The following is an 18,833-nucleotide window of genomic DNA, read 5'->3' on the forward strand; positions in this document are numbered from 1 at the left end:
ATGTTTGTCGGACAAGTGCGCAAGTACGTAGACTCTGCGTTGGAGTCAGTCCTTTCGCCTTTCGTGGATTCCTTGGACAAGGCAGGATCTCTAGCCCGAAAACCGAAAAGAAAGGGGACATGTCCTTCCCGAGATCGAGATCCTGCGTCAGGAGGCAGTGGCCTCCCCTCTCGTTTGAGGACGACCAGGGATAGTGACTTCGTTGAGAGGAAGGAAGAAGAAAAACTAGGAGAAGTTTCCTCCGGCGAGGAGGGATCTGAGACACCGCGGGTCTGGTGGGCCCGCTGGAGACGTAAGAATGAAAACCAGAACAAGAACCCAAGGAAATCAGCAGCAGATGGGTCACCTTTGTCAAGCGATGGGGACCCATTTCCACAGTCCGGCGTCTCAACAGATGCACGTAGGCGGCGTACAAGCGATCTAACAGATGATGGAGTGACCAATTCTGGGGGGAGGACAAGTCAATATCGAGGTCACCGGAGCTCCACCGATGGAGCAAGTCCCAACAGAAAGGGGACTACCCAATCGAGCTCCGATGAGGGTGACCCGTCGTCACCTTCTTATGACGCCAGCCCGAAATGCGCAAGTGTCACAGGCAGCGGTGACATTGTCTACACAAATATCAAGTTACGCCGAGATCTTCTGTCGTCCTCAGGTCTCCCCTTCGTCCTGTCGGAAGGAGTCATCTCCTCTCTGCGCATATCTATACCTCCTCTGCTATCTCTCGCTCCTCTTGCCGTTTCTGTTGAAGGTGTGCTCTTGTTGTTCACTCCTCTTCCTGGTGAACTGTGGAGTCCAACTGAGGTTCGCCGTCGCGCCCAACAACATCGACGAGCTCTCATTGCAGATCTTGAGGAGCAAATTGAAAGTCAGGTCAGGGGAAGTCTCCGCTCGAGAACGGTGCGTAGCCCCACCTCGCACACTAGCGGACTGTTCGGCAATTCAACGTCGTCTCATTACTTAGCCACCGAAAGGCATCTGTCCGGATATGGCACGCTAGGTTCAGCAGCTGATATGTCCGCTGTGGGTGGCTCGAACGCTGTCGGCGCAGGCACCGTGGGAGGAGTGGCAGGCGTGACAGGAGGTTCTCCTAACAGGGATAGAACCAAATCTACAACAGGAGGCGGTGGAGTGCAGGCCTATATTCGTAATAACATCGAGCAGTGGCTCCTAGGGCGAATCAAGGTTAGTATTCGTAATATTCACATTCGATATGAACACCCAGGAGGTGTGAGCGGTGCGCCGTTTTCGTGCGGCATAATCATCCCTTTCGTTCTTCTCAACCGGGGGATGCCTGACGCGTCGTCTGCCAAAGTGACGCATGCAGCCGCTGCAGCGGCAGCGAAGGAGAAAGCGGAACGAGAAGCGAGGGAGCAAGACTTCAAGAACAACCGCGGGAATCCGGCACACGTGAGCGAAGACCCACGAGAGCGCGAAATTAGTGAGTCGAAACGAAACCAAGCTGTTGACGGAGAGCGATACCGGCAGAGTTCGATCACTGCGCGACAGGCGGCGTTGGTGAGAGGAGGCCCGAGTAGCAAGATGAGGGGTGCGGTGGACCTTGGCGACGCAGTTCTGGGCTCCTCTTGGAGAGTGGAGGAAGAAGGACAAGACAGTGTAAGTGAGGGTAGCGGGGCTACCGGCAAGAAAGAACCAGTACGTAAGATTTTGCTTTGCAGCATTGCCATGTACTGGAACAGCGGGGATACGCGGTTGATAAGCGGAAAACCGAAGGCGGTAGAGCAACTTTTCCTGTTAGCGGCACCTATGTGGTCGTCATCGCCCGTCAGCGCAGCACGGGCTGCCGCTGCGGATGCGGAAGCTGCCGCTACAGAACTGGCTGCCGGAGCAGCAGCGGGGAAAGGAAGAGATTGGCTTCAAGGAGCGCAGGGTGTGCTTCTGCGCACCCCACCCGAGCCGCCGTTGCCTGTGTGTACCAGTATCGAGCTGGGCGGCACTGAGGGCGCCGGAGATCGAGCGAAGCAGGAAGTCGTTTCGGCGCCCCTGTCGCATGCGGCACTTGCAAGGACTCGACAGACATCTCGAGGCTTGGAGGGATGCAGCTGGTTGTTGCGACTCTCATTTTTCGAATTCGCCGTGGTCCTGCAGCAGAGTGAGAAAGAATCACCTCACAGCTTTGACATTCGTGTTAACGGCCACGTGGACCCGGTCATTTTGCATGTGAACCGAGACATGCTCACGGACATGCGGTCGTTGCAAATGCATATGAACGGTTTTTCTTTTTTCACAAAGTCCGTGCTGGTCACTCCCGCGTTTTTTCGCGGTCTGCTTGATAAACAGAAAAACGATTCCGCTGGCGGACTTCGGCTCCCTGGGCGGATCGAGAACGTTACCAGCACCGCTGCCGGGTCGGTTTCGCGGGAACCAACTCGCGGTGTACTTCTGCAGGCCTCGCGGTATAGCGGCAATGAATGGGTTCCCTCTGCTTGCCAGCGGTTTGATGAATCCGCCAAGGATTCTGAAAGGGGGGCATTTCTTTCCGCTCCGCCACCTGACCACCGGCGAAGCATGGCTACCCTGCCCTTTTCGGCTTCTTCCAGCCGGTCCATCCGGGCTCGGCACCGGTGGAGATTTGCTGTAACAGGTGTGTGCTGGCTGCGGCAGCTACAGAAACTCGGATCATCGATGCAGTCCCTAGTTTCACCTCCCGTCCTCACGATTCTGAAGCAGCAGCGAACTTACATTGAGCTCCGCTGTAGATATCGCTGTGAGGTGGCCAAGGCTCGCGCAGCCCGAGCCAATGCTTCATTGCTTTCTACAGTGTACGGGAAGCCTTCGAGATCTGAATCAATGCAGAAGGAACTTGCTAGAGAGCTGCGCAAAATGGAAGAAGATGACCTTCTTTACCTGCCGACAGAGCTGGTGCTTCTGTGGTACCGTCAAGCAGTCCTCGATCCTGGCCTTCCCCCCTACGACTTGTTTCTTCTCCACCGGCATTCGCATGCCGAGGGTGACGAAATCGAGACAGACTCCGAAGAGGTGCAGTCGCAGACAGCTGCAGATACACAGGCAGTCACCGGAGAAGAAACTGCGGAAGCTGCAGCAGTGAAGGCCCAAAAAAGTGGACGCCACGAAGTCACTTTCGCTGCTGAACATCTAGAGTCGAACATGCCGCGTTCACTGCCACGCTCTCATATACTTCCGAATCCACCTTTTGGGTTCGGAGCCATTGCTCACAGTCTGCCTCCTTTGTCTATATCTCCCTTCACCTTTTCAGCCTCGATGCTCCCTCGCAGGATTCGACGGATGCTTCGCAGTTTGTTTCCGGGCGATGACTGGCAGACAACGCCCCAGGGAAACAGGTTGCCTGCCAGTCGCAGATTGTTTCAGGAGTTTCCGCGGTCTTCGCACCCGCCTCACCACATGCACTACCGTTTCTGGAGCTCCCCTAACCGCTGGGTGGGCTTTCGTTCTGGGGTCTTGAATGGGCGTTGGACCGGAGAGGCTTCAGGCGGCTCACTTGTCGGACGTCCGCCCGGCAGTGCGGTTAAGGAATGCGCGAACACATATCTAATTGGTGGCGGATGGAGGCGGGACCCACGCCGATCCATGATCGGGAGCAATGCGGATGCTCAAAGTGATGACGGAACCTCGTTTGCTGCTCATCGAGGAGATGCCTCGTTCACTGACCCGACTGGCGACAATGGACCGAACGGGTTGTCCTATCAACAGCATCATCCGCAGGTCACCGGCTCTGCATTTTCCAGTAGAAGTGCTGCCAGCATTGGGTCTGGCGAAATGGTGTCACATTGGGGAGAACAAGGAATACAGATGTTGAGAAATCCGCCTCCTGTTTTGCCTGCGTCGAACACACCGTATGCTGTTTCCGTGGGCTCGGATGACGTGGCCTTGCGACACATGGGAAGTCTAAAGACAGGAGATCCAGGACTGCTACAACAGTCTTCCACTCTACAAGGTCTGTCGCGATGGCGGCTGCCTCAGGACGTGGTGCGCGGCTTTCTTCCGGCCTACGAAGACACCACACGCTATCCGTGGGAAGAAGGGCAGCAGACGTGGCAAAAACAACAGACGCAGCTGCATCAAGCAGCAATGCTAGAACTCCAAAGCAGTACGCCAGGTGGCACTGCGTTGGAACATAACCCTGAACCAAGAAATGCCGTTGGAAGGTATCCGCCAACGCTAGGCCCAGACACATCGTCCAGTGAACGGTACTGCCGAGGCCTGAAGCCGTCTCAACCGAGGACAGGTGCTTTGGCTTCAACATGTAGCCAAGCAATGAGTAGGGTCACGGGGACACATGTTCGAGGGTGTCGTGGCGCGGTTGCGCATGGAGTGGCAGGTACCGCGGTACCCAAATCCTACCAAAGATCCGTTGGTGTTTCTGTGGCGCTTTCATTCAGCGCTGTCGGCGTCCGGTTACACCGGATAGAGGAGCAGAACCTCCGTAGACGATCACAGTGGCGTTTGATAGATTATTCTTTGGGTGACGAATCGGCTGGAAGAAGGAGCTGTGGTGCTCCTTCGGTGGAGGTGGAGGTGCATCGACAACGAACCGCTAAGCTATCAACATACCGGACACACGATCCAAGGGAAACAACACGACGTTGGGAGGTAGTTCCCGAAGAGGCGCGTCGTACAGGGGTTTTATTGTCGCATCAGCGGACGATCGTTCCACGCACCTCCTCTCGCAGCCCTCGAGCTCGGGGACTGTCTGCGCGTGAAGATAGACACCGATTTCATGATGCACCTGGATGTGCTTCAGGCTGGGCTGGTGGCGCTGGGGCTGCACCGCTACGTTTCCTACAGACTCCGCGAGAAGGAAGAAGGCGACCAGTCAGAAGTCCATGTCGCCTAACCTCTGAAGCACATGACTCCCACGCCCGCGCGTTTCTGCCCCACGCCGAAGATCGCCCATGGGCTAAAGATATTGACTTGGTGTTTTACGACTTAGCTTTTCGCTGGGAACTCCTGGGTCCCTATATTGACAGAGAGGGTGAGGACATGACTTACTACGGGGCACTGTGTGCCGGCACAGGGTTGGGGACCGGTTCGCGTGGCACGACCCCAGTTCGGCCCGGGTGTGTCGGATCAGCAGGTCGTCTGCGCGGTGGGCAACTCGCAGTGGACTGGCCCAGCTCGGAGTGCGACCAAGTTTTGACACCTGCTGTTCGAGACAGCGGCAGAATTGTTGTCTGGGAACTGTCTGTGGCCAATGGATTTCTGGGGCCAGCAGAACCAACTTGGAATCACACCATACCGCTTGATGCCGCCTTCTTCGGCCTTCTTCCACCACCGTGCTCCATTCATCTTCTGCACAAGATTTATTCTGAAGCACTGTCTGGATTCGTGCCTGATTTCTCACCTGGGCAGCGCTGTTCCACCACCGCTTCCAGACGACCAGATGGAGGCGTCAGTGACGTGACAGAAGGACCCGCTCGGACCCCACTCCGCCGCGTCCAGACTGGTGTACATGGGCAGTCGACAACTGGCGCTGGAAGGAGAGGGTCGTCGCCAAGCCGAGAAGTGCTGACAGGCGTGGCCCGAACGGACACCTCAGGTCCTGGAGTACAATTTCTCACCAGTGTATCGCAAAATGCTAACCAATCAACCTGGGGAGAAAGCGATTCAAACGACGGACAGAGTAGCTCCCCCTCGCAGACGCGCCTGAGACATGTGCAGCAGAACCTGGTCGCAACGAAACTGAGTCGATCGAAGTCAAACGTCCACAATCTGCAACCAAGAGATCGATATGTGTTTCCGTCAAAGTTCGTAGGTTCACGAGTAGCGCTTCCTGGAGTGGGAGCTCCCTTCTCCCTACGACGCTCAGGCACACTCGCCCCAAGTCGACTTCATCAACCCAACACAGGCGTCGAACCTTGCTCTGGCAAATCCAGTTCGTCACAGCCTCCTGATGCGACCTCAACCGATGGCCAGACCAGCGACCACCGTACTCCGGTGTCGAACCACCCTTCACCACGACACAGACGAGACACTCGAGAAGGTATTCGATCATCCTACACAAGTTCTCAGGCATCGTCGCCCAGATTGGAGTCAGGTGGAAGCGCGGACCTTGATGGGGACTCTGTGTCGTGGAAAGGTGCTGTCGAAGGGCGAGACCTGCTGGCAGTTCGATCTGAATTGGAGGAGTCGCTCACCTCGGTGTCCAGCGTCCTGATGCACTGCTCCTGTTCACCGTCAACATTTGTCTGCGAGTTAGCTATGCCAACAGTTATTCTTTCCCCAGCACTGCTGCGTCTCACGGCATGTATCTCCAGCATTTTTGATAGTCCTTCTCACCCCAGCGCCAAGCTCAAACTGAGCGACCAGAGACAGGGAACTATGCAGGGGAGAATCCACCATCATTCCGCGCTTGTGATATCTACGACATCTGGCAAGCACCTCCAACGCGAAAACAGTTTTCCGGCGGTGATGGAAATCGATCCAGCACTATTCTTGCCCCTGGAACCGCCTCTTTACATACCCGTATACCCCCCTCCTTCATCGTCGCCAGCCTTGGCGGCTTGTCTAATGGCGGCAGACACAGCTGCAGAAAAAGAGCAAGAGCAGGAAGCCGTTGCCCCAGCGATGGCGGCCTTTGGCGCTACAGAGAGTACCGCGACCAACGAGGCAGACCCCTTCGCTTCTAACGCGCAAAGAGAACCTCAAGACCGATCGTCGGGCGGGGGATTACCATTGAATGCGCGTGCTCCTGTGCTCTCTTCGTTGTCTGGAGCTTGTCGGGAAATGTTCAGAACGGTGTTCGATCGACCAGGAAGGGGAGTGAGAGGCCGAGGTTCCAAACGGGAAACGTCACGAGATGGTCACCAGAAAGCCGACGGGACAGACAGCAAAGCATTCTTGGCGGAGGGTACTGTTCAGCAGGACTATCACGGTAATTCAGGTACACACGACTCCGACTCTGAAATACTGCACGCCCGGGTGCACGGAAACATCTCTAGGAACTCGCTACAGTCACACGCAAGCCGCGGTGCTGGTCGTTTAGCCATTGATGGCTTAAAGGAAACCGCCGCTGCTGCAGCTGCGAGGGCTTCCACTATCGTTGACGCTGCAGCAAACGGTGTGATTGCAGCAATTTCACGTGCATCTGCAACAGCGAACGTGCTGCTTGTGCAAACGAAAGCGGCAGCCCACACGCGCCACTCGGCGTTTAGCAACTCGAGACGGTGTAAGCGAGTCAGTGCCTTGTTAACACTCAAGCATCTCTCACTTCAGCATCGCCATGGAGTGGCTGACTCAGTTCCGAGACATTCGCGTACCCTTCAGGTTCAACTGAGCAATCTGCTTGTTCTGCTTCCTGCCGCTGTAGCCGGCATGCCCAAGGCCATTCAGCGTGCGAGGCGGAAGGAAAACGTTATTGAGGCGTTGGCAGCGACACCTGAGGTACCACTGCGGCCATCGGAGGAGGTTGCCTCCAAGCGCCTTCCGACAGAAGGGAATTCTATAGCCTGTGATCGAAGTGGAGATGACGTACATATTGTGTCTTCATTGTCCCCGGAAACAACACTCGCTGTTGCTGTGTCTCCGGCGTTGCCCCTTATGGCGCCTCCATCAACTAGCGCGCCTTCAATCCTCGTTTCGTGCCACAAAGTGGCCTTAGTTTCAACGCCGCAAACGCCTTCGTCACCCGATGTGAAAGCCGCCGCGGTCGAGGGTCTTCAGGTGACTGTGGCACCACAGCTTCTCCAACTGTTACAGATTCTACGTGAGCATACAACTCCGTTCGATAGAAACGGTGCAGAATTTCAGGAGACTCCGGCTAATGGCCCGTCCCAATCGTTCGACCCAGGAGTCCCGACGGAGGCTCTGCTGCGAGATCATTGCGGGGGCGTGATGGGGAGACGAGGAAGGATCGCTCGTATGGAAAGGCCGCCAATGCCAAGGAGTGGCGATCCGTTTGCACCGAGCGACGAAGCCTCGCACAGGGTTCGGGATCAGGATAGGCCCGGCAGATCGGCTACTGGTTCTAGGGAAGGTAAATTTGAGACGTTAAGGACGCGCTGGCCGAGGAGTGGACGGGGTGCTTGCTACCTTGTTCTTTCCTGTCCCGGAGTAGCGGCTGAGATGACCAGTAGGCCTCCCAACACAGAATTTTCCAGGGCTGACGGGATCGACAGGGAGGTGACTATCCGGGTGGGGGCGGATATTGACACACTTTTTTTGTCCGAAAATCTACAACACCCGCATCAGGCGGATCTACAGCAAGTGCACAACATTCGCAGCGGCAGTGCGTCACCTGCCTCCTTGTTGCTTTTTCCCGGAACTGACACCTCACGCTTCTCCTCCCGACCATTTCTTCTTCTTCCACTTCCTCCCATTCCGGTATGCTGTGTCGATGCGCACAGTTTGCACCTTTTGCTTCGAATTACTGCTACATGGAACGCGACTCTTCGCCTCGCCGAACTACAATCTAACCTCGTTTTTGTTCCATTCTATATCAGGCCAGCACCACTGCAGCTATGGGCTTCTCCGATGCTTGTTCCGGAAAGCCCGTGGTGGGCACCAACCCGTAGCAGGTCCACCTCAGGCCAACGTGAGACACTGACAGTATCCTCTCCAACTCCCTCGTCTTCTGGCTTTGACACAAGAGACCGGCTGTTACCGGACGGCTTCTTTCAGAGCCCTGCTAGTGTCAAATCTGCCACATCAGTGCCTGCGTCCCCGAGACGAGCTCGACCCTTGCAGCCTTCTGCGATTGTGTCTGGTCCTTCGGCAGCTCCTGCTTGCTTTCCCTCACATCGCCATGAACTTAATGCTTCAGGCGCGATGTCCCTTCGGAGAGACAGCGCAGAACCAAACGTCGGCCGGACCGATGTCGGGCCTGCTTCTTCAACTCATACTCCCATCTCCCTCTTTTTGGACATTTCCGAGTGGAGCATGTGCTGTGCCTCGGGGTGGTACGTGTTTCGCGGGTGCCACGCAGGGGCAGAATGCTGTGAATCACAGAAACCGGCTGAAGGCGAAGACCGTGGTGTTTCTTATGCTGACCACGAGTCCAGTGCCACTGACAATCGTGGGCCATTGGGCTCTTTTTCGCCTCGTTCAGAGGAACGTTGGGAACCCTCATATTTTTCCCGAAATACCATTCCTCGTAGGCTGCGCACTCGAGAGGGAACTGTGGCTGATCAGGAGCCAGCCCCACCTTGTGAGTCATTTGGTGGTTCCTCCCACGGAAACCAGGACGGACGTTGTTTTCCCCGACAGGTTTTCTGGTGTGAGTGGCGATGCCACCCCCGTCACTGTCGAGGAACTATATATCATCCTTGCGGCCTGGACGAGTCTGCTGCCGGGACCATCTGCTGCAGGTTCCGACCGGTTCAGTGCCCTTTAACACTGTGGATTTATCGACACCCAGATGATTTGGTTCCTCTCGTCGTGTGTCATCCGTTGGCCGTGAGGGCAGACAAATGCTGGTCGACTCGCTGTGTGTTGGCTCGAGGCGGATCGGGCGTATGCTCGTCTGGAGGCAATTCACTACCGTCGCTGCGCGTGTCATTCCTTGCGACTGGGCCTGCACCCGTCGACTTCGTCGTCAAATCAGAACGGCGATCGAGATTGCATCGAAAAAGAAGCGTTGACTCCGACAGAATGGTAGGGCATAGTGACCGGCTGATGTCACCGAATAAAACGCACCCGAATCACGAAGGCCCGGGCTCCAAACGGAATGTGTCTTCTCAGTCGGCGACACAGAGACTCGAGACCATGGCGTCTGTCCATCCGACACGTTTTCTGACTACACTAGATCGCGGACTAGCGGCACCATCAACGTCAGTGGTAGACGGGTGCACTCATTTCCGGTCGAGTAATGAAGGAAATATCTCCCCAGGCCAGAGAGGCTTCACCTTTTGGACTTGGAGTTTTGACGTCCCAGATGATCAGGAATGGCGGTGGGTGGAAAAGAGATGTTGTCTCCGTCGCTGCCAAGGTCCGCAAAAGTCATTCAGGAGATGCACAGGGTGCTGTTCAAGTGCTGCTCACATAATGGACGTTTCACGGATAGCCTCTTCAATGGCTGACGGTAACGCGGTGTCTTCGGAAACCGCCTTCGAATCGAAACAGACAACTGATGTTAGGGACCAATCCGGGGTATCATTGCGAGATGAGCACGAACCTCGAATGGCAAGTTCTCTAGGGACGCGCTGCGAGTATCCATGCCGCCGTCTCTCGACCCTTTCTATCTCGTCTTTGACTTACGAAGCGGCCCCTTCTGGGGCATGCAATATTTCAGGAGTCTCACGAAGAACTATTTCTGAGCACTCACCCGCGACTCATATGGATACATGGAGTGCTGCGGCAGTGAAGAATGACCCTCTCTCTTTGACTCAACCCGGCCTGATCGAAAGCAACTTGTTTCCAAGTAGCTCTGAAGTCGCGTCTTCTATCGGATATGGTGCCGGCGCAGGAGGGTGTAGTGCCTCTGATCCGACATGCTTGAAGGCACGAAGCCCGCGGGTGTCGGTCTCCTCAGCTACTGGAAACGCTCTTGGAAGAGATTCGATTGGTTCAGCAGGTGGATTGACTGCACCGGTAGACAATTCAAAATATGAGAGAGAAAACCGTTCTCATGACGATGCCCTACAGGGTGCACTTGCCAGGATCACATGCGTGCTCAGGGGAGCGCTTGTTAAACTGCTGATAGACCGTCTTGCTGTGCAGCTTCTGCCTCCGTCAGCTCCTCTCATTGCATTGGCGAACGTGTGTGCACATGAGAATCCGGGAGGGGTCTTCGGTAGCCACGAGAAAAGCGGATTCACATGCACGGCGAGGCAGCATGCAGCGGGTCCCTCTCGAAATAGGGGGCTAGGCGACTACCAGCGTCTGCCCAGTCGCCGACTTCTGATGCAGCTGCAGGAGCAACAAGAGCTGTGGCATCAACAGCAGCTTCAACGTGGATCGCTTGTTTTATCCGTTGTCGGTGTTGCGGTAAGTGCCACAGTCTCCCCTCTTCTCACACCTCCCGCCTCCTTCGATTTTCTCCTCCGAAGTGTTGTCGCTGAAAATGCCCACGTCATTCCTGAAAGCCGCCGGCGGATTCTGCTTCGACCGTCTCTCCAGACCTTGTCACTTTGCAGCGGGTCGCCCGCGGATTGCAGAGGTGGCGAGATGGATCCACGGAGGACCGCTGAATCACGGTTCTCGGCCGACACGACGTCTGGCCCAGTAATTGCCCCAGGCAGCATTCCAACGATTTTGAGTGCAGGCATTGGCGACGACACGGAGGTTGAAAGTCGTCGTGCGAGGCGTGCCCAGAATTATTTTATCCGCGGAGGCATTCAGTCAAATCGAGCGCGGCTATCATTGTCGAAGGTTGATGTTTTCCTCGCACCCCAAACCATCCAGGAAGTATGCGGAGCGGTTGCGCCGCTCGTAGGTGTTCTGGCAACTGCCGCAGCCTTTTCTCGGTCACTGCAGGCAGTATTGCAGGAGACAAACGCCCCTTTGAGGCGGCAACCAAAATTCAAAGCAGGAACCGACGATGGCGGTTCGGAAGGTCGTGCCCAGTTGCATGAAGGAAGTAGGAAAAAACAGCCACAGTGGTTCGTCGAGGTCCAGTCGAAAGGCGTTGTCATCTCTCTCCTTCAGTGCTACACTAACACTAGTCTGTGCATCGTTGACATTGGAGATTGTGCATACACAGGCTCAACTAGTCATCGCTTCCACCTCTCGTCAATAAACGTTGTGAGTGGGGGTCTCGGAAGGCCTATTTTCGAGGCACACAACCAACGCGAAGCCTCCGACCATGGCAAGGGAAATGAAAAGTACGCACCGTCGAGCGGGAACGTCTCTAGCGGAGGGAGGACGGGCGCTGGTGCCAGCTTGTGCGAAATGCCAGGTGGCCAGGCCCCAGCAGAAGCCGCGGCTGCTGATTTCACTCATGCGACTACTCGGGAACAGTGTTACGGCGGGGTGGTCGGCTCGTTGCGTGACTCCGGAAGATCGCCAGACTCACTGGGCCACCAGAGGGCCCGATATGCTAGCGATCGTGGTATCATGCAGGAGAATAGGTTTGGTGATGGATGCGTTGATGGAGCTCCGTTGGCACGCGGCAATAAAGCACTAGGCACAAGGATACTGCCGTGGCTGGAGGTGATCTATAGCCCACAAGCCGAGCGAACAGCAACCGTTCAAGAGAGGCTGCAACAACAGGGATATTTAGCCTCTGCGGTTTCATCGGTGTCGCTTTACGTGGCAGACAGTTCGTGCTTTGTCCGCATTCCCGAGTTGATCCTAATTTCTCATTTTGTGTCTGACTGTCGGACGGCGGTGCAAGAGGTTCTTGAACGCCTGCGCCGGGTGGCACGTCACCAGCAGATGCAGCTTCAACAGATCCAGCAGGCAAGACTAGAAAGCCTCCGTCAGAAGATGCATATGGACGAGCTGCAGCGGCAAGCAATGTTGTCTCAGCATCGTCTCCGGCACCAACAGGGGGTCCCTTCCGTGTTTCTCCGGACTGAGGGAATAACGCCTGTAGGCGGGACACAGAATAGCCGAATGAATCATGGATTTCTATGCACTCCGGAGAAGGACGACGGTGCCAGGAAACCGCGTCGAGATTTGAGAGCAGAATTGCCCGAATGCAACCAGAGCGGTGCGCAGCATCCGTTCGATGGAGCTCATGGTATTTTGGAGTCAGCAAAGGAGCGAAAACGACCTACATCACGAGGAGACTTAAGAGTTCTTCCCGCGCTGTTTCTCATCCGTGTTAAAGTTTCGTTTCCCACGCTATTTGTGGCCGCCGACAAGCCGGAGAAGCCTCCTCCTGTCGTCGTTAGTCTAGGACTTCTTCAAGTATCTACTCATCTTCACGCCCAAGTAACCTTGCCTCCACCTGCTTTTGACATGCGCGCAGCTGTCGCCGAGGTTTCTGAGAAAGTGTCCAAGGGGAGCACGGTAGTGCCTGTCACTAGCGCAGAAATGAACTCCTCGCCAGCTGCCTCCACCGGCCAACGCCGCGTTTCCGCAGACTCGGGCCTCCGCCAAAAGGTGGAGAGTAGCGGCTCCTATGCCAGGGAGCTTCCTGACGAATGTAGAACGGAAGCGGTGGCTGGAGAATCTCGCGTGGATTTCCTCGTAGCTGGTTCTACCCCTCCAGGATCGTGCACTGATACGGCAGCGCGATACGAAGAGTGGAACCTTCCAGTTGCAGGAAGCTTCTCTGTTCCTGCTTGTGAATTCCAGATTACGTACGAAAATGCCCAGATTTATCTGTCCGGTCCGAGTGGTGCCTTGTTCACGGAGATGAACAAAAGGAACGAGAGTACCGGACGTCCATCGTTGGACAATAGGGTTTCCGTAGGTGAGTGCTTCACGTTGAATGCAGAAGTATGGAAGACTCTTCGAACAGGATGTTCTATGTATGCCGCAGGAAATGCGCGTGACAGAGGGGTACCCGCACGGCGAGAGATTGAGCCAGTGAAGAACCTGAAGTGGGCTGCGTCCCAAGGTGAATTTCGTCTCTCTGGTACCGGTGGTCTCCCGTATGGCTCGACTGGCCATTTCGAGTGGCAGACACACTGTTGCAAGAGCCCTCTCTGGCAGGAGCGCGCCAAGCTATTCCTCCGGTCTCAAAAGTGCGATCTGTGCGTGTGTGTTCGTTGCTCATACATTCACCTCCGTGTAGCGCCGCAGCTGGTCGCGGCTCTCCATGCCAATGCTCAAATGGATGTAGGATGTGCGCCTCAGCTCCCGTTGCTCCAGGCAGTGGTGGCCAGCGACGACAGCGAGCCTGGAGCAGGAGAAACTGAGGACGACTTTGCTGGTGGCATCCTTCGAGGACGGCGTCGCGACAGTAGACGCACGGAAAGGCATCGCTATGTTGACAGTAAGGCGCCGGAGTCCAGAATGGCGACTCTTTCCACCGGTAGAGGTGAAGGCGTCTCTCCTGGAATGAACGGAACGGATGCAGCAAGGTCTGCTGCAAGTGTTGGCGGAGAAGGGACAGATGCAGACGCCTTGACGCGTGGGGTGGCCCTAGGTGTGCAAGGGCTGGGAGAATGTGAGACGATGGCCGGTCAGGTGTGGGACGGGAACGGTAGCGTGAGTGGTCGTCTGGGAGGACATAATGTTGAAGATGGCACAGATGAGCGGAAGAGCAGGGATAGTCTCAAGCTGGATGTTGGGATTCAGCAGGACGGGGGGACTCCAGGTAATAACTTTGAAGATAGTTCTGAAGTGGAAAACCTCGGTGAACCGGATTATGATCGTCACAGCAGCGATGGCGATGGAAGTGAGACTGAAAGTGAAGAGGACTTTTTTCTCGAAGCCAGCACTGACGACGAAGTGAATATGGCCGTGGAGGACCAGCTGCTCGCACTGGTGAATGACGCCTCGAAGGTATGCAAGGACGGCGCGCTCGGAGACGCTAGTAGTGGCCTCCTTCAGAAACATCTGTCACTAAATTGGCACTTTCCTGCCCGGCGATTGTCACTGCTATTCAGTGCCAAACTCGACGGATTGACGATATCTTTCTGCGATGCACAGGCAAAAGTGACACTGGTGCATGTGAACGCGAAGAACGTTCATATGTGGGATGTCGGGACGATAAATACTCGAGTGCTGACGATCGAATCTATATCGATTACCGAGTCCATTAGTAGCAGCGACCGAACACCATCGTCGGTCCTGTCTTTTTCGAAACACAACAGCCCTCAGGCCTCCCCCTGCACAACCACCACTTCATCTCCGTCAGGCGCAGGAACAGTCGACGGCCCGTCGTCTGAGGCGCGTCCCTCACGTGACTGCACATCGCGTTCACAGACTAACGGGAACGCTGTATTACCAGGTGGCGAAGGAACAAATGGTAAGACGCCAGCATATTCGTCAGAAATCTGCCTGTGTCGCATTCCTCTAATGCTTGTTCCGTCGCTCGCGACTTCGTTCCTCCGCACCGCTGACGACCGCCACCTGCGCGACGATTCCGCTGATGACTCGTCTGGCTTGAGCTGGAAGAGCGATTTCGGACTGGGTCAGACTGACCGTGTGGACTTGTCAACATACCCCGAGACTGGAGATGCCGCGGCGTCGTTGTTTCCTACAGCGGCCTGCGTGTTAGTGGGAAATCCGTCGATAGTTGTGGCGCCAGCTCTCCTCAGCGCCCTGCATTTCTGTCTGACCTTCCCCGTTTACACCTTTGGATCCGAAAACGGCTGCCAACACAGGACTGGTCTCGGAGCTCAACGCTCATGCATACCCTTCTCGCACCCCCTCGAGTGTGCCTTCATGCCCAGTTCCACTATCGATGCTGCTGTGGGAGGTGGAGCTGTGCGCTTCGCTCGGCGGCAGGAGTACGATATATATGCAGCAATCCATAGCCAGGCATTACCACAGGGTCTTGAATCAAGATCGAGTCTGAAGCGTTTTGAGACAATGACGTCAGTGTCGGGAGGCGCAATGAGCGCAGAAGTCGAACATCTAGCGGAGCCTGCGAATAAATCAAACGGTGCCAATGTGGCCGAAGTCGAACCTGCCCGGAGGAACACTCGCAGCGCGTGGAGAGAGATGTTGCTTGATAGCGTTGGCAATCACGGCCGCCACCATGTACCTGACCGTGGCTCTGGCCCGTCCGGAGGAGAGTCAGGTAGTGAATACTCGAAGGGACCGCGTGACCTTGCGTGTCGTAGTCATTATGTTAACGGGATGATGGGGATCCGGGCACGAGATCGTGTTGATTTGCGAGGTAATTCACAATGTCGTTTCTGCATGAATGGACGTGGGAAGCGCTTACAGGCGGCTTTCTTGCCTGAGGGGCACAGCCGCCCCGGGAGGCGCTTGACAGCCGCATCCTCCATGGAGCCCATTCGGCCTCCTCACATGGTGAACATGGTGCCCGACTTAGCAATACCCGCGCACTCATCCAGGAACAACGCCTCACCGGCAGCTGGAGGTCCTGCGTCCAGTGGACCAGAGAGTGTGGTGCTACCTGCTTCTTTTGAGTCATCGACCCCTGCGAGGAGGCACATCACTGGACGGCGGCCTCGTCGGTCAAGTCGGGTGGCTCTGGGCACACGAGGGTTCGTCTGTAGCCGAAATGACTATCCGTCCTCCCCAGTCGATGCCAACACGCTTGGCTCATGGACTTTTGATAACTCTGAAGCTTTTCCAGGTTCTGTGGAAGTGTCTGACGACTGCGAAGACCTGTATGTTCCCCACCCACGAGCAAGACGATCTGGATTCGGCTATACGTCTCGTGGGCGGGATTCTTGCCGCTCACTTCACAGGACATGGGGAAGGGATCCATCGGCGTGCAATGGGTCTATCGATTTTGTTGACAGTTTGACGCAGCTCGCAAGTGGATTCAGAGTCCCTTCTCGGTTGTCCACTGTTCGTGACCGAATGCTTGCGGAAGATCCGGAGGTGACCGCTTATCCTGACTCCACTGCGGTAGGCAACGAGGGACGGACTGCCCCGCAGAAATCAGGTGCTGGTGTTACGAGCTACGACGCTGCCTTATTTCTGCACCCTTGTCTGGCAGCAGTTCAGCAGATCAATATACTCTCGTCGTGGCTTGCCGGGGAATTTCGGCGACAACAAATTCACAAACTTGAGTCCACCGCAGCCCGGGCCATCAGTGCGAGGCGTGCCCAGAGGCAGATCCAGAAACAACGACGAGGCCAGAAGAGAGCTGACGTTGGACGCGTGTCTGTTTATCCCCGTGTAGACGTCGACTCCCAGCTGGAATTCGGGCGGCACCGTGCGGAGCATCATTTGGAAGGGGATGGCGAAATGGAGAAGGATGAGCACGAGCAGACTACGATGGATGAGACTATGCAAAAGTCTGAGAGTTTGTCTAAGTCAGGGGATTCAGCGGTGCACCGTGAAGAAGAGGGAGTCCCTCCGCATCAAACACCCAATCCTGCACTGACGAGTTTTGATCGCAACCAGCCTCTTTGTTTGCCTGAACGGCATTTCGATCATAAAGATAATCTCACGTCTGAGCAGGAGAGACAGTTCGCATATTTGTCGCATCTTATTCGTCTTCTTGGCCTAGGCTTCGTCCGGACGGGTCAGGTAGAAGGCGCAGGCATCGCTCGCCAACGCGCAGCCGTCACACTATCTGCTGAATACGTCCACTTTTCAGTGGAGGAGCTACGAGTCGAACTTAAAGCGATGCCTGCATCATTTATCCTTATGACTTCAGTTGAACTAACACGGAGCTCACATCTCCTCCACTTCGGTCTTACCGCGACGGACAGATATGTTGATCTCGGTCGTCAGCAGCCGCGCGGGACTCTTGAAAGGCACGCTAGGGGAGAAGGCCTGAACGCAGACGTGCATTGGCCTGACTTGGTTCAGGAAGAAGTCTCGGAGGGAGCTGATCCTTATAGCCAGGGAGAGTTTCTAGGCAATGCTTCGGAGGCTCAATCGCAAAGGCGTATCAAGGACACACAATCCGATCCAGCAATAGCCTCAGTGAGCGAGCCAGGACAGAACGCACGGCGCCAAGTACTCCTTTCTGTAGGGCGCCCGACGGAGAGCCGCGAAGCAACATTCAGGCCAGGCCAAAAAAAGTGGGCCGCCACGCAGATCCGACAGGAGGCGGAAGCGGGAATCCGGGAGGGCAATGCGTCCAGTGAAACACCGTGGAGCCGTGCGAGATTCGATCCCGACGTAGAGTGCTTAGCATCGACACCAGCGCTTCAAATACGTGTGAGCGATACAAGCTGGGCCGACGGTAGCCGAGCTCCATGTCTTGAACTACCTAGCAGAAGTGGTGGCCAACGCATGCCTAGATCTCCTATATCTGCAACAGCCGATATCGCCAAAGGTGTGGGCGGTGGAGACCGTGCTGCGTCCAGACGTGTGATGGAGTTGTCCTCAGATTCCGGGATACGCCCAGTATCGGGACAACACGCACACCAAGGTCAGACTCCCTGTCCTCTTTGTCAGTTTGAAGAAATCAGCAACGAAAAGGTTGCTGCTGGCTGTCCGGATGGATGGTACGGCTCGACAGACAATATTCACCTCGATCTGAGTGCAGAAGAATGGGAGCAAGACATCATCGATGTCGAAGCAGGCGCGGCGGAAATGCGGGCAACGGTTTTCAGCAGCGACGCAGTTTCATGCGTCCTCTCCAACTTCTCTATCACCGTGCACAAGGATGTTTCTCTCTCTCGTCTGAACGCGCAAATCTCCGGGGCTTCGTCCGCGTTTGCCGTCGCCTCCGCCTGCAACGCTACGCCTCTTGCAATCATACCAGCAGCACCAGACGGAAACGGTTCGTCGGAGGTACTGCCAACATACTGCCACAGTATCTTGCCTTCACTTCGCACATCCTTCAGCTACCACTTCGGATCTCCTCCATTCCAGTTTCTCTCCAACTGTATCTGGAACTACCGTCGGAGCTCCGCCAACAAAGTGCCTTTCACAGGAGGCGCGTTGCTGGGCCGACCACCCGGCGAGTCTCCGGAGCCATTACATGATAAATGCGATATACTCTCTGCTATAGCTTCCTGTGGACGCCAGCGGATGCCGGCGGGTCGCGGAACTGTCAGCCAGGTAGGTCGTGTAACGCAACCAGATGATGAGCAGTCGAATGATCGACTGAAACGCGCAAGCACTACCGCGGAACACTCCACCAACAAGATGGCTAGGCCCTGCGCCACCTCCCGCCTCAATGTTCCCCTCTTTCTTATGCTTCCGACGACAATGTTGCTGAGCCCGGATACGCTGGGCGAGACAGCCGCTTCATGGCTTTTCCCCGTTTATGAAGACATTCCACTTCAAGCAGTGTCGGAGGAATGTGCAGACGCCGTCACAGTAGAACATCGTAGGCGCGTGCGGCACGGAGAACATCCGAGCGAGACTCTGCCCTCGAAGTCAACGCGCTTGGCTCC

General features: G+C 55.8%; 1 protein-coding gene across 1 annotated transcript in view; it reads left to right on the forward strand.

Annotated features, from left to right (window-relative positions):
* TGME49_225745 (hypothetical protein) overlaps nucleotides 1-18,833 on the forward strand; it is a gene marked incomplete at both ends in the record, with an annotated part of 38,402 nt that continues 19,569 nt past the window's right edge. The window contains one exon of the mRNA XM_018780111.1: nucleotides 1-18,833. This exon is cut by the window's right edge and continues 13,541 nt beyond it. Within this exon, the coding sequence (XP_018636005.1) occupies nucleotides 1-18,833 (18,833 nt within the window).

This window comes from Toxoplasma gondii, chromosome X (assembly GCF_000006565.2).
Source record: "Toxoplasma gondii ME49 chromosome X, whole genome shotgun sequence".
In the NCBI taxonomy this organism is placed as follows: Eukaryota; Apicomplexa; class Conoidasida; order Eucoccidiorida; family Sarcocystidae; genus Toxoplasma; species Toxoplasma gondii.